The sequence below is a fragment of the Suricata suricatta genome, chromosome 15 (genome assembly GCF_006229205.1).
Source record: "Suricata suricatta isolate VVHF042 chromosome 15, meerkat_22Aug2017_6uvM2_HiC, whole genome shotgun sequence".
Lineage (NCBI taxonomy): Eukaryota > Metazoa > Chordata > Mammalia > Carnivora > Herpestidae > Suricata > Suricata suricatta.
The window spans coordinates 49,731,647-49,748,129 of NC_043714.1; the positions used below are offsets into that span (position 1 = coordinate 49,731,647).

At 34.3% G+C, this 16,483-nt stretch overlaps 1 protein-coding gene across 1 annotated transcript in view; it reads right to left on the reverse strand.

Annotated features, from left to right (window-relative positions):
- Positions 1–16,483, reverse strand: part of EIF3E (eukaryotic translation initiation factor 3 subunit E) — a 45,295-nt gene that overhangs the window by 18,112 nt on the left and 10,700 nt on the right. The window contains exons 6-9 of the mRNA XM_029923475.1: positions 11,891–12,016; positions 11,109–11,233; positions 1,465–1,591; positions 293–394 (exon numbers count right to left, since the gene is read on the reverse strand). Of these exons, the coding sequence (XP_029779335.1) occupies positions 293–394; positions 1,465–1,591; positions 11,109–11,233; positions 11,891–12,016 (480 nt within the window). The remainder of the gene's footprint in view (positions 1–292; positions 395–1,464; positions 1,592–11,108; positions 11,234–11,890; positions 12,017–16,483) is intronic.

The following is a 16,483-nucleotide window of genomic DNA, read 5'->3' on the forward strand; positions in this document are numbered from 1 at the left end:
GCATATTCACTAATATAGAATAAGATATGAAAAAAACCCTAGAATAAGACATAGAATTATGGGTATATGTATGAATTTTTAATGCCGCCAATGTTTTAACTGTACTAACAAAAGATATACAAGTATGGCAACATTAAAAATGTCTACATCCCAGCACATTTCTAAAGAATCAGTCATTTTAAGATTAATATATATTTCTAATATAATTACTTTAACAAAACACTGCAAGGTTAACTTTTACAATGTCCAAACATTAAATATTATTAATTTATAAGTAAAAATTCATACTTACTGATTCACATTCCCTCAGCTTTTTCTGAGCCCCATCAAAGTCAAAGTTAACATATAAGCATTCAACAAATTCCGTAATTGGGTCTTTGTATGTGTAAGACTCCTGTAAAATTATGTCAAAGGTCAAGTTGGATCTGATTCAACACTGTTGGGTGGTATATTGCCCCTAGAATATACCAATCTTCCTGGTCTCTCCTACTTTATCATTAATTTCTAGCAAATTACCTAGTATCATCTTCCCAAAGCAATTGTTCATATCCCGATTTTAGACCCTACTTTAAGCTTATAATGTCTCCCAGACTGAGTTCTCTATATTCTCATGCTAGAACCATTCCAAATGCTTTCAAGTTCCTCTATTGCCAAAAGTCTCCTTTAGTCAATAACATCCTCCAGTATAAGGGCATTCATTCATAACCTGCTGAATTTGTCTTTTTGTAATTAATTTATCCTTAGGTCAAAACAGTATTCAAGTTATTTTTCTAAGCTATAGCTATTATTGAGAAATTCACTAAAAGTCAACCTATTGGGCTGCAGCTTTTGTATAACTTGGGGACTATTAATACCATATTCTATGTAGAGATCACTACTCTGCAATTATGTAGGTAAGAGATCTCCCAACAATGCCAGGTGTAAAATCTCCTTCACTCTGTAATAAAGAAATACAATGTATATTAAGTACCCACCTACAAGAGGGTAGTAATCATTCCTACTACATCTGACATAAGTATATCCTGGAATTAAAGACAGTAAATGCCCATTTGACTATCCTGGGTTCCTCTCTATACTTCATGTAACCTTTCTCCTGTTTTTAAAACATTTTACCTTAAGAAGAATCTGACTTTAAAAACAGATGTTAGATCTAGTTTAGAGTTTTAAAACTCAGTAAAGATTGTAGTTTTGGGGGGCACCTGGGTGGCTCAATGAGTTAAGTGTCTGACTCTTGATTTTGGCTATGGTCATGAGCTCTGGGTTGTGAGATCCAGTTCCTCCACGTTAGGCTCTGCACTGAGCATGGAGTCTCATGCTCCATGCTCCCTCCCAGCACAGGGGATGGGGATTTTCTCTCGCTCTCTCCCTGCCCTTCTTCTGCTCGCATGCACACACACACACATGCATTGTCTTTTTTCCTCTCAAAATAAATAAACATTTTTTAAAAAGGACTTCAGTTTTTACCTGTTGAATAACTTTAACCAGATCTTTTAGCACCTGTCGGCGTTTTCGAACGTCTTTGTTTGTTATGACAGCGGTCGTCAAATAGCGCAGAATATGCGGGCACATTGTCTGTATTGCATTAAGATACCTAAGGTAAAAATACAAATAACTTTAATATTTTTATAAGTTATTTATTAATAACTTACCCAGTTTCTCTAGAGCTATAATTTACCATGTGATTAAAAAATAAAAAACACTTGAACAGCCCATTAGATGTGCTATTTCAATAACCTAAGAATGCAACCAATTAAGAATGATTATTAAAATAAAGGACCATCTCCTCCAAGAAATGAAAAAAAAAAAAACAACCCACAGAAGTCAGAGGAGGACACCAGCTTGTACTCCACAGTTTGAAGTGACATGGAAGACTCAATTCAGAGGTAAATAATCCTATTACTGCTGTTGAGTAAAAGGATTTTGGAAGGCCCCTCTACACCGTGTCAGTCTGTTTCAAAAGATCGCTAAGCTGACTCTCAGGCATTTACCTTTTGGAAAAAATGTGCGAAAACCTTCTATGTTCCAATCAGTCTTCATAATCAGAAAATGAGGCACTTAAACAAGTTAACAATTCAGAGGATGAAACACTAGAAACTATAGGGAGAAGGAAACTGTTACAGTATTATAAGGCTTTGGTTAAATTGGCAGCACTGGGAATTAGAAAGGAAGGATTAGATGTCAGACAAATGTCAACAGGGCCCAGGCTAATATTTAACAAATCCTGCTATTCTGATGATCAGCAGCTGGCCACCCTCTCTCATTTGGCATTTATCCTGTATTCCTCCTGCTTAATTTCCTTAAATAGCTCCCTAATTTTCACTCAAAAGTACCTCTGAGTGTCAGGCACTATACCAAGTTTGGAAATATGTCAATAAAGTCCATTCCTCTTGGCTAAATATATAAACCCCAAAGTATCCAACCAGTTCCATCTCCCACCAGACCATCATTTACTGCTTTCTGTATTTCTCACTTCTTAAAGCCCACTCCACATGGACTGTTCCCCCAATCAGACACCTTACCTCCCAAATTCCTCCAGACTATATTAATAAATCTTTGTATCTCATCACATTGTAGATTCCCCATAAAATGTTGTTTGAACTCCTTACAGGACCTTAGAATCTGGTAATAATAATCTAACAATAATACTTAGTCCCACCTTAAATCCCCTCTAATCAAGGCAGGGTATATAAAACAATCAACATTCACTCAAGAATAAAACAATTTCTAGGAAAAGTTAAACAATATTAATTAAAAGCTTCATCACCTGCTAAATTAAGCCTGAATTTAGTCGGAAATTTTTACACTGCAGTCTTTGCTGGGAACAATTGTTTGTCTCAATACTCTCCTGCCAGAGATCTCATGCACAAGCACAGGATGCCTGTTTATCAGAGTATCGGTTTACAAGTAAATCATTTTGGTGAACATTTCTGGAACTCACCATAAACTTATCCATACGACTTTAAAAAAACTGTAAGTTTATTCTGTAAGATGTTACATATATTTATTTTTATTTATCCTAGCTTTATATCACTTTATATCGCCATATATGGCTTCGTTGTTTTTAACGAAGGATAACTTCTTGGGAAATCCTATCTCACTTTTTTTGAGAGTATATAGTAAAGGTGAGCAAAACTTTTGTAAAGGCCAGATAATAAATATTTTAGGTTTTGCAGGCCAGGATGCACAATTGAGAATACTGTACAGGTTCTTATACGAAAAGAAAATAAGCTTCCAAAATATGTCATTGGTAAAAGTCAAAATATTAACTGTTGAGTAGTTTCTATAAGGCATCTACCAACGAGAACAGAAATTCTTTTGGGGATAACTTTGCTTAATTGCATTCAAAGTTAAAGATCCCTACATTAAAATTTGTTGCAAATGTTTATCTGTTAATGTTGTTCTGTAATGGAATTTTACATATTCAGTCTTTATAAATATTTTTCATGAATCTATACTACCAAATACTGGTATCAACTGACAGAAATGATTATAATTTAGCATATTTATCACCTGGAAGGCATTATGGAATTCTATTAAATTCTTATGATATTGCCCTTTAGTATATCATTACATTGCAGATAAATCATTTTTAATTCAATAGCACAATGAATTTGAAATGGAACTGGAAATGAAGTGGAAATTAATTTCCTTCGTACTTACAATGGAATTGCATGCACTTCATGGAATTGCAATTTGAGCTTGAAAAATATATCTGCTACAAATTTGTGTGGGAATAAAGGTCTCCCTTCTTGTTTTAACATGTGAAAAAAAGGCAAACATATAAAGCCACTGGACATTACTTTTTAAAATTTTGGACATTACTTGTTATTCATGCTGTGTTAGTTGTCATCAAAGTGACAAAATATTGCAATATAGTTTTTCATATGAATTTTATTTTGCTTTGTAATATTAGGGTGAATTAGAAAACAGTAACAAGCTACAGTAAAAGTTATTTTCCAGAACCATCCAAGGCTTGACAATGATGATTGAGGGCAATTTCTCAGAAAAATTTCAATCTTGCCCTGAGTTCAAAAACAACACCACCACACTAAAACTTTGCCATTACTAAGCTATTCAAAGGTGAAGTATGTCACTAAATTGTAAACAAATAAATGAAATCTTTTGTGAGTACTTTAGGGCAAATCAAGATACTGGCATCATGCTATACTAGTAGTCATTTCTCTTTCACTACCACATTCTTGCAGCTAAAAAAAAAAAAAGCCAGTTTCAACTAGGTCCTAAATTAGGCAATACAGATTGTTAATTTTAAAAAATTCAACCCCTGCATACTAATCTTTTTAATATTTTGTATGACTAAAAGGAAGTATGCATAATGCTCTTCTGCCGCATACTACGGTGTCACAGTTACCTTTAGGACAACTGATTGTATGCTTAACTGTGTTCCTCACAGAACACTATTTTTACTTGAAACAATGAATAACAGATAACAAAGCTTTTCAGAATTGGGTATTTGGCAGACACTTTCTAGAAAATAAAGTGAGCCTAATTTTTCAGAAAAACAAAAGATGAAATTAGAACTTTCCCAAAAATGTAGAATTTTGGAAAATATCTGTCACCAAGAGCTTGACTACTTCCCAATACTTTAAGCTTTTTCTAATAGGTTTAGAGGTGACATAAATGAGTGATTTTTTTAAAAAACATTGTATGTCAACATATTTGGAATACCTGCATAACTCACTGATCCAAGATTTCCCAAACAACCAATGATGACATTATAAAGTCAAGCATGGGTACAAGATCCATTAAAGGGCAAAATTGGCCACTATATCTTAGAATACCAGTATAGTTTAGAATCAAAAAAACTGAATATGGTTTCAGATTCCACATTATAAATAACCTTTAAAATACTACTACTTGTTGAGTTTTGTTAGATCAGCAAAAAAGAATATTCACAATTATCTGAAAAGGCTATTAAAATGGCTCTTTTCCAAATACACATTAGAGGCTAGGTTTTCTTAACAAAGTAACATCAAGGATGAAAGTAGATATAAAAATCTAACTTGCCAGCAACTGAAAAGCCTGAAAAAATATAAAGCAATGTTACTATTCTCATTAAATTCTTTTTAAGTTATTTAAAAAATCAATCAACTATAATCAATTTACTACTTGTCAATTATCAACTCTATTTTTTAATTGTTTTAATATCTCATATTGTATATATCAATACACTTAGCCAATAAAAAAGAAAATTATACTCAACAACTCTTCATAGTATGAAAGGTTTTCAAGACCAAAAAGTTTGAGGGCCATTCACTTGGAACAGTAATATTCAAAGAGAATTCTAATGTCGACCTTTTTTTAATGTTTACTTATTTTTAAGAGAGAGAGACAGAGAGAGAGTGAGAATGCGTAAGTGAAGGCCAGGGGGGAGGGGCAGAGAGAGAGAGAGAGACACAGAATCTGAAGTAGGCTCCAGCCTCTAAGCTGTCAGCACAGAGCCCAATGCAGGGCTTGAACTCATAAGCTATGAGAACATGGCTTGAGCTGGCGTTGGATGCTTAACTGACAGAGACACTCAGGTGCCTGGTCAACTTTCTTTTTTAATCAACATCCAATGGCTCCTCTATATTTATATTAATTTGGCTCTTTGAAGGGGTGTGAAGCTCTTACTAGATATTCCAACACTGTCCTATTTGCCTCACAAAGACAGAAGACTATGTCCCTATATACACATAAACTTTAAAATGTACCAAAATGACCAGCAATCCATCACAACCCATATTCCTCTTAGTGGAATCACTGAAAGACAAAACAAAACAAAACCATATCAAAATTCCTTCCTTAACGGATCTGATAAGGTTACATGTGTGTTACCTGGAGCATTTCAGGTTTTGGAATGTATCATGCAAGTATATACAGTGTTCCTCATAATTTGTATTGTATCATTAGTCATACAAACCCATTTTCAATTCTACTTCTTTATCCATTCTTGAAATGAAATGATCAGTTTTAATATTAATATAATTTCAACATTATATGTTGATCATTTTATTTTATCTCCTTTTTTGTGTCTTTCTGTACTTTCAATCAAGGTTTTAAAAGCTGAGTAAGTACTCAAAGCTATGAATTTGTCTGAGCATTGCTTTGACAGAGTTTCATGGTTATTAACATTTATTCTCTTCTTTGATTATTTTTAAAACTCAGAATCATTTCTAGTTCCACTGTATTGTGCCCAGAAACGACAATCTACAAAATGTATATTTTTCTAAACTTATTACATCTTAAATGGCAAAATGTAGTCTTTTTAATATATGAAATATGGAAACAGAAATGAAGAATTAAACCTATTTATCTAGAATGGCTTCATAATAAGTCTTAAGACTATGTTGTTATTTTAATTATATTTCTGTGACCATGAACCTATCTTACCTTAAAATTTTTTTGAAAAATCTGTTTTTAGGAGGAGTTCTGGGGAACTCCTTTTCCTCTGGGAGTAGGACCATCCCAAGCTCACCTCATCCTACGGATACAACTAGGTAATACCCAAAACAGTGTCAATAACCCAGAATATGACCTGAGGACTTGCAGACCAGACTCTCCACAGCTCAATGTAGAAAAGAGGCCACATCAAAGTGGGGTAGAAAGGGCAGAGATGTGGGTGGGAGCTAAAGGAACCTAAGGAACTCTCCATAAAATGGAGGGATGCCCTGGGTGTGAAGAAGGGGGAAAAAAGGACCCTAACACCAAGCACTCCAGGCACAGGAGTGTGAACAGGCAAGACAAATTCCCCTAATATTTAGTTCTGAAAACCAGAAGGGTGGAATTTCAAGAGTTGTTACATTTACATTTAACACCTGAAATTTTAAAATCCAGTGGGTATGGCTCTAGGAGAGCCAGAGGGGAGGGGAAATGGAGTCTCCACCTTCAAAGAGACAGCAAAACAAACAGCCCCTAGGAGACACAGCATAAAAGCAGCAATTTGAAAAAACACCTGGGGTATGCAGAAGGAAGATTTGTTTACTAATCTCAGAACCTATGCTGGAGGGTGAAGGGATCATGGGAGATTTCTCCAGGAACAAAGGAGCTGGCAGCGCCATTTCCTCTGGTGTCTCCCAGCCTAGTGGACACCTTGCAAGGAACCAGTGCCGCTAACATTCTCCACCTAGCTGGCTAACATGGTGCCAAGGCCCAACATTCTCCTGTGAACACACCCTCTCCAACCAGGGTCCAGTCTCCTCCCACAGCAGATACGCACAAACCTTCCTAACACCTGTTCCACTCCGTTCTGAATCCACCCGCTCCAAGCCCACCAGACTCCCTCCCAGGAGGCTGTAGATCCCCTCCCACAGCAGACTAGCAGTCAAGGAGCGCCTACCCCCTCCAGAGCAGCAGGAGTTTCCTAAAGTGGCTTTAGGCTCACATCACAAGGGACCCATGCAAACCTTACCAACTACCAGCACTGAAAATGAGTAATCAAAAATTCCCAACAAACAAAAATCCTAGAAGGCTGCACATGTGAAAATTTTACCACATTTAAACAAGTTAATACGTATTTTTCTCAAGTCATTCCAAAAAAGAGAACAGGAAAAACAGCTTCCAAATACACCCTTTGAAGCCAGCATTACCCTGTAACCAAAATCACATAAAGGTTCTACTAAAAAAGACAACTACAAGCCAAGCTCTCTGATAAATCATAGATGCAAAAATCCTCAACAAAATATTAGCAAACCAAATCCAACAAAACAAAAAGTTATTCACCACAATCAAGTGGGATTCATTTCTGGATGCAAGGGCAATTCAATATTTGAAAATCAATCAACATCATACGTTACATCAATGAGAAAGGATATAAACCATAAGGATCATTTAAATACCTGCAGAAAAGCATCTGACATAGTACAGCATCCATTCATGTTGAAAACCCTTAACAAAATAGGTTTAGAGGAAACATACCTCAACATAAAGACCACAGATAACACGAACATCACACTCAATGGTGAAAAACAGCTTTCCTCCCAAGGTCAGGAATAATACAAGGATGCTGGGGCGCCTGGGTGACTCAGTCAGTTGAGCGTCCGACTTTGGCTCAAGTCATGATCTCACGGTTTATGGGTTTGAGCCCCACATCAGGCTCTGTGCTGACAGCTAGCTCAGAGCCTGGAGCCTGTCTTCAGATTCTGTGTCTCCTTCTCTCTCTGACCCTCCCCTGCTCATGTTCTCTCTCTCTCAAAAATAAATAAAACATTTAAAAATAAATTAAAAAAACAAATTCTCAGAAAATATATTTTCTATAAGATGGATAAGTTTAACATTAAAAATAAGTATGTAGCTATTTTACTAACCAACATTCCCAAATTTCTCGCAATGATTTACTAGCCACTTTTCTAGATACTCCAGATTTGTCCATTATTGGTGTCTCAATTATTGCATGTGATTGTAATTGTCAGTATCACAAATAAAATAGCCTTATCTAAAATATAATGGTTGTGCTAAAAAGTACTTCTCAAACAGTACCTCTCAAGAGTCTCTGCCCTGAGAGGATTACATAAACAATGCACCACAGCAGAGAGAGATTAATCAGTTTAATCTCTGGCAAGAGAAAGCTACCAGATAAAACTTGATAAGACATTAACATACTTAAATCAGAAGAGGGAGTGGGGGGCTAGGAGCATAGTGAGAAGTACTGATCTGGAATGGAATCAAGAAAAGAGAAGTAAAAGAGCAAATCTAGGAAATGCCCATCCAAATGTTTAGAGCGACATACACATCAAATATATTCATGATCTGGTCCCAGTGCAAGAATAGTCCTATTGTGAAGATAGATGTGCTAGGCCAGCTTAACCTGGTGGTGCCATTAACAGTCCAGTCACAAAAATTAACTTTCCATTCTGATTCCAAGTACTCATTAAGCAATCTTATGTTTATTACATGGCTTCCTATGTGTTAAACCTAGAAGGTCAGAATTCTTACCACTTACACTTCTCATTATGAATTACTGATGGCATTCTGGTTTTACACATCAATCTGAGGATGGTTCAGCTTTGTTCTTCATAAATCTACCTTTAAAATACTACCAAGTAAAGCTGCTGAGCTTTCTATGCTAAAAGCCAGAACCAGTATTACACCCTTGTAGGATCTTAATTTACAGTTGTTTTGCACTTTGTTTTTTTCCCATCTTTTCCATTAGCCTTTTAACATACAGACTATGATTTATATAACTTTTCAGATTACAAACAATTAATCATGGCACCCACCAAACAGCAAATAATATACAAATACATTTATAATTTTTAAAACTGTATATATACAATTTAATCCCACAAATAGGATTTCTTTAAGGAATAACAGCTAAGAATGAGGCTATTATAAGCACATTAGTAAATAATGGGAACCTAGAAGGCATACTTAAATACTATAAAATATCTCAAATAGAAAAATAAATATAACGCTGTAAGATATAAATTTCCACCTCTTGTCATTTATATTTAAAATAGGATGCAGGCCAAGACCACAAATAGCCTTTTATCTTACCTACTCCCATGTAGCTGTTTTTTTCTTTTTTTCAAGGAAAGAAAAACATAATTTCCTGTTTCAAAAACTCTTCTACCATGTTTAGTTTTAACATACTGGGTCATCACATCATTAAAATACTGACAAAATATAGTAATACTGAGTTTGTACTGCAATGTTAATAAGAAAAATATAACAGTCCTATTTCTGTTAAAAACACTTTTTACCAAATTCAGGGGAACATTTAATGCAGAGAACAGAATATACACCATTTAAAAATGGGTCCCTGATTTTCCACAAAAAAAAAACTTACTGGCATTTCTCAGTTGGCTGAATATTTTTTATCTGTATTACCACTAACAATTTAATTTCTCTTAAATTCAAAGTGCTACTGATTTTGATAACAATTTCACTCAAGAAGCTCAAATATTTTAGTCTTAAAAATTTTACTAAAATGAGCAATTAAAGTATATTATTAAAGTACATTTATTAATTAAAGTCACATTTATTAATGTGACTCAGTTTAGGTTATCTCATCAATTTATCCAAAAATATTGCCACAGATATTATTTTCAAGACTTTGAAAATTACAAAAATTAAAAACAGGGCGTTCAATCTTCACTGATGTTTTGTATCAGAAGGATATTACACCACTTATTTCTAAGGTTTACTTTTATAAATTAAAATAAATATACATTTTAGAGGAAAATGTTAAAATCGTAATTTGACAGACAACAAACAAAAATCAAGTGAAACATAACAGAACTACATTTAGGTTAACATATAACAAAACCTATGGCTCAAGAGTGTTTATATCAAGTTTAGCTAACAATATAGTCAATATAAGGCAGACCATGAAGCAAACGCTAAACTGTTATTGCAATCTTGGGCTATATTTATATAAGCACATGTACAGGTCAAGTACCTAATATTGCCCTTATAGCCTATAAAACTTAAGAATTTTGAAGATCCTTATTTTAAGGTGGCTATGGATAAATGGGCATAGTTATCTAAGAAGGGCAAGCAAAATACTAAAGAGTCTGAAAAACTAAATACTTGATAAAACCATAGATATTTAGCTTAAAGTGTTTTCACAAAGTAGTATTGTTTTCTGGTGTTCTAACCAAATAAGAAATGAGAATATTCAAAGTCACCTAAGCAAAGTTGCAAAACTACATTTAAAAAATGGTTTGTAGCTAACAGCAGAATGGTCCAGTTCATAAAGCAGTGAATTTCTTCTCACCAAAAGCTGGGAAATGGAGCAATAATGATATAAAGGATTTCTTCCATATAATTTGGCAGGGGTCCTAATTCTAAAGCTTTAATTAATATATTACCTGGGATTGTGTTAAGATGCAGTTCTGATTTAGTTCTTCTAGGGTGAGGCCTAAGATTCTACATGATGTCTATGCTGCTGGCCCAGGAAGCACACTAAGTAGCACTTCGATGGATGGAAAGTATACCTTTTTCAAATAATTTAAAGAGTTACATCGAATCTTTTACAATAAGCAAATCTACCACATGAAGTTTAAAAAGGTTGAAAACAAATTCAAATGTTAGAAGTACATTTTTAAGTTTAAAAAAAAATCCTATAATTTCATATGACTAAAGCCAAAATATACAGTGAAATAACTTACTGTGGCTGGTAAAGGAAGAGATCAATAATGTTATCACGTCCTTTTGGGTGGTTGAAGAAAACAAAAAGAGACCAGTGGATGAGCCATGTTCGCTGCTGAAGAGACTGAAGTGGGGAACTCACAGACTACAGGGTTAAAAAATAAGTACACTTTATATGAGAAAGAGGCAAAAGAATAAACACTGCTGATCTCAGAATTTTAGTTAAAATAAGAACCCTCTGAAGCATACCCTGGAGCCATTATGATCAAAGTCCTAACCCCTGGACCCTCTACTCTGCACAAATCTCGACATTAGAAATTATCTCTCTGTTCTGAGAGATAGATTCAGTAATTCCCCTAAGCCATTTTTACAGAAGCTATTTAAAAAACATTGTAAAAGCAAAGATTGAACTAAATACTCCATAATAAGTGGTTTTATTAGATATAATTGTAGATGAAAACTGTCCTATTGATGACCTATTACTAAGGTGGCAATAACAGTATTATGCCATTTTCACCGTACAAATAAAAAAAGCACAGTAGCTATAAGAGAAATGAAAACTGAGTTTTCTCTAAGAGCCAAAAAGAAGTTTGATAGTTTCTCTCAAGGAGATTCAATGAAACTAACTCACTGTGTCAACCCACTATAGCCAGTCCACTATGATATTAATGTCAAATGAATAAAAGCTAATCTGAACATTTTAGTTTTCCTTCCTCCCCCACCCTTTAAGTGTTTTCGTCATCAGAAAGAATGACGGTCACAGAGAAATTTCAGAGAATCACCACGGAAAATTGTAACTCACATTATTATCTATGGTCTCTTTTAACCGTGTAAGGTCTTCCATAGCTGCATCCCAATTCTGCATTAAGATCTCAGAGGCCAGTTTCCCCCAGAGTGAACTCAAAGCGTTTCTATCAGTTGCAGGAACCTGTTTAAGCAATCATAATAATTATATTCTGAATACTCTGGGAAAAAAAAGATGCTGTACATTTTATAGTTTACATATCCATCTAGCCTACTAAAAGACCTGTAGCTTTCTACCCCAAACTATAATTATCTATGTCATTGGTTCACACTGGTTAAACTAATTCAAACAGCTTCCATTTAACTTAATTTACAAAAGATACTTAGCTATTTGATATTCAGTCTGAATCAGAAAGAGTAACTTAAAACTAGGATACAGCACCAGTGTTCTAGTTTAACCCAATTTCAGTATTTATATACTAATCAAACTCTAGGCACCTAAAACTTTGGAAACCAGTTAGATTCAAAGGTAACCTATTGTTAAAATCACTGGAATGAATGTGTGGCAAATCAAGGCTTGTGAATTTTATTTACAATTTAAAAAAATTATTTTTAGAACAAAAAATATCCAAATAATGACACAAATGAAAGGGGTCAGAAAGAGAGAAAAGCAAGTCTACTGTATAATAACAATATCAAAGGAGTATGTACTGAGCAAGAAATGTTCATTTTCATAAAATCCTAATAAAAACATTATAAAGGCATATATATTTTTTATCCATTTTAATTAAAGAGGGGAACTTGACACATGGAAACTGTAATTTCCCCGAGATTACAGTTCTTTTAAATTTATTTAGAGAGCGAGCATGCATGCAAGCAGGGAGGGCAGAGAGAGAGGGGGAGAGAGAATACCACGCAGGCTCTGTGCCTGTCAGTGCCGAGGCAGGCGCGGGCAAGATCATGACCTGAGCGGAAACCAAGAGACTGAAGCTTTACTGCCTTAACTACCCAGGCGCCCCCAAAATTATACTTCTAATCATGAAAGCTGTAAATTTATGCCACAGTCTAAACCTACAAAAAAAGAAGACTAAGGGCACCCTACCTCTTCTTTCCACTGATGGAAAAGAGTCACAAACCCAAAACACCTATTAAGGACTTTGATGGCAATAATTAACTCAAATATACTGAGTAACATTTAGCAAACTTATAATTGACACTAAATTCATAAATTAAATTTTGAAACATATCCATGAAACCACCATTTATTATTAGAATATGTGGTCCACAAAAAAAAAAACACCACTAATACTTGAATATTCATGGAAATTTTATTTGTAGGAAGATAAAAACTGAAAGTGATCCAAATTATAGTATATTCATAGAATGGAATACTATTCAGCAATAAAAAAAATTCAAACTTCTTTTTTTGATTTTTTTTTAAGACAGAGAGAGAAAGAAAAAGAGAGAAAGAGAGCACTTGCATGTGAGCGGGGGAGAGTAGCAGATGATAAAGAATCTCAAGCAGGCACCACATCCAGCAGAGAACCCAACATGGGGCTAGATCCCAGGACCCTGCGATGATGACCTGAGCTGAAATCAAGTGTCAGATGCTCAACTGACTGAGCCACCCAGGTGCATCAAGAATCAACCTCTTTTGCACACAGTAACACAAATGAAACTCAAAAACTTGCTAGTCAAAGTAAGCCAGGCACAGCTTACATATTTCATCCCACTTACATAAAATTCTACAACAAAGAGAACTAGTTTAGAGGGATGGACAACAGATCAACGGATGAAATCAGGGAAAGGTATGACTACAATGGGGCATAACAGGTCTTTCTGCATTAGGAGAAATATTCTTTATCTTGATTTGGTGGTAGTTGTACAAGTTATATGCACTTGTCAAAATTCAGTGAAATTTAACAATTGATTTACAAAAATCCATAATATCACTGTTCAATTTATAAAAGATAAGATGTTTGACCTTTATTTTAAAAATCTGAATATTTTATCAAATTTAAGATGCCATCAATTTTAAGATACACTATTAATTATGTTCCCAAAACCACAACCAATTTTAGACATACCCCAGTCTGGCATTAAAATGTGATAAATTATGTACCTGAAAATCAATATGAAACATTTTTTTAAAGGTCGTCTTTTCACTTTTGAGAGACAGAGAGCATGCAAGTGAGCAGGGAAGGGGCAGAAAAAGAGGGAGACAGAGAATCCGAAGCAAGTTCCATGCGATCAGTGTAGAGCCTAACACTGGGATGGAACTCATGAACTAAACCATGAGATCATAACCTGAGCCAAAATCAAGAGTTGGACACTTAATCAACTGAGCCACCCAGGTGCCCCAGACATCTTTTACATCAACATCATTAAAATGGGTACATCAGACCCAAAACAGAGGTCAAGTTCCTAAAGCTTCCCGAAGTCATCATTACTTAAGCTTTCTTAAGTCAAAAAAAAAGTACCTTTAAGTCAAATGCCATGTACTTAAAGGAGATAAATTTAAAATTCTGAGTGATGAGGGGAGGGGTTATATTTTAGCATCAGAGGCCACAAGAGAAAGCAGATTTTAACAAATAATTAAAATACAGTTAACACCTTTTACTCATTTTTTAAAAATAATTTTGAAAACAAAAATGTTCAAAAATTCCTACCAAATCTGCCCAAGCATTTTATTTCAAATTAATGCATTTTTTATAATACAAACAGGATGCATGTAAATACTCCTTGAGGTATCCTAAAAGCCACCAAATTTTTAAAAAACTAAGATAGATTCTGAGGTCACACTGCTTTAATTTACACAACACCAACCTACAATAGGTCACCTGGAGAGTCAAATTCTAATCTCAGATCATAGTTACAATGGTTCTTTCACATCTTATGTTTCCCTAACTATAGATTTAAAAGAATAACCATCAGACAAGAATTTAGAAATGAAAAAAAAAAAAGGCTATTACAAAAAAGTAAAAGTAAATAACACATAAAACATTGACATTATTCATCCCAAGTCAAAACCAGGATTTTTAATCTTTGCTATTAACCAGATTTCACGTTATCCATAGATTTTATAGTAGTGCCTAAAGAAAAGGGAGACGTAAAATTATCCATTTTTTTAAAAAACTCAGCTTGGTTAATCTCTATCAATATGCCAACAGAAAGTAACCAACTCCCAGCTTCTCAAGTGTTTTGTCAGACGAGACATGAATTTAAAAATAAATTTCACCTAATTTCTAAACACTATCTAATCACTATAGTTTAACTGCTCTTAAGGTAAAACATTGATTTTGTGTTCAAATCACAGTAAGGTAAAACATTGATTTTGTGTTCAAATCACAGTAATCTCACCTAACAAATGTCATTTGAGTTCCAACACAAGACCTGTTAGGTAATGCAAAAGCTCAAAATTAACAGGATTTTTTTAAAGTTAGGAAACTAACTTGGATCTTCACATTAAAAAAATAAACATAGAAACTTCACAAACCTTTACATATATAAACCTAGCATTTGTAGAAATTTTCAGACTAATTACAAAATCATACTACATACACATAATATACTATTAAGACTAGAATATGTTGTATTTGTTAGGATAAAAGCTTTTTGTAACAGCATAGCAAGTTTTTTAATCCCCCAAAGATTCATGCGTACTACTCTGGCTCAAGTCCATGTCATTACAGTTGGCTCTTCATACCAACCTGCTTTCAAGGGTGGATATGCTAGAAGTTTCAATATCTGAATTTCCAGCAGTTACCTTAAGTTTCCATGTCTTAGCAAAATGGCACATTCACTCACTGACCAGCAACAATAAATTTACTGTGCTAGAACTCTAACATGACACTAAATCTTCATTCTCAAACTTCACTCCCAGCATTAACAAATGATATGAATAACCAACTCTTTTCATGTACCTGTAATCATATCAGGCTTCTGATTTTACAATCCTGGTTTAAGCTGTTTACATTTCCAAAGTAATCAACTTTTGCTCTCCTAAATCCTTCATAATATTCAAAGTAAAACTGATGGAATTTTCTGATAAGCCACTACAAGTTTAGCATCACTGATTACCTTCAATGCACTTGCAAGCTAACCACAGCTAAGCTGTAAATTAAGAATATTCACAAATGGGAGAAGAGAAAAATATATTTTTTTCAAATCAAACTTGGAAATAAAATGAAAATCTTTATTTCTTTGAAGGAAAGATGGTAGTTTTAAAAAATGAAGTGATCTAAATACTTTAAGTATAGGAATTACCTGAATTAATAAAATATCAATCTCTTCCCATTCCCTGCTCTCCCAAAAGAAGAAATTTAATTTCCTGGAAAACAACCAAAGACAGCAGCCTTAAGTCTTTTCTTTGAGACATATGGGGCTAAAAGAAAGAAAGGCACCAGAAAATAGAGACAGAAGAAAGTGACTCTTCCAAGGTTAGAAAACAATAAGTCCCTGTCTTAAGAGATCATTTCCCACCACCTAGGATTAACTAGAGAAATCAGAGACTTAGGTACTTGCTTATTAAACCAAAGTGAGTAACAAATTGTAATTTTTCAAATGAGAAAGTTAAAACAAGGACATTTTGATAACTCTACAAGGCATTTATTAATACAATTACCTACACAGAAGACAGAATGAGAAAGAA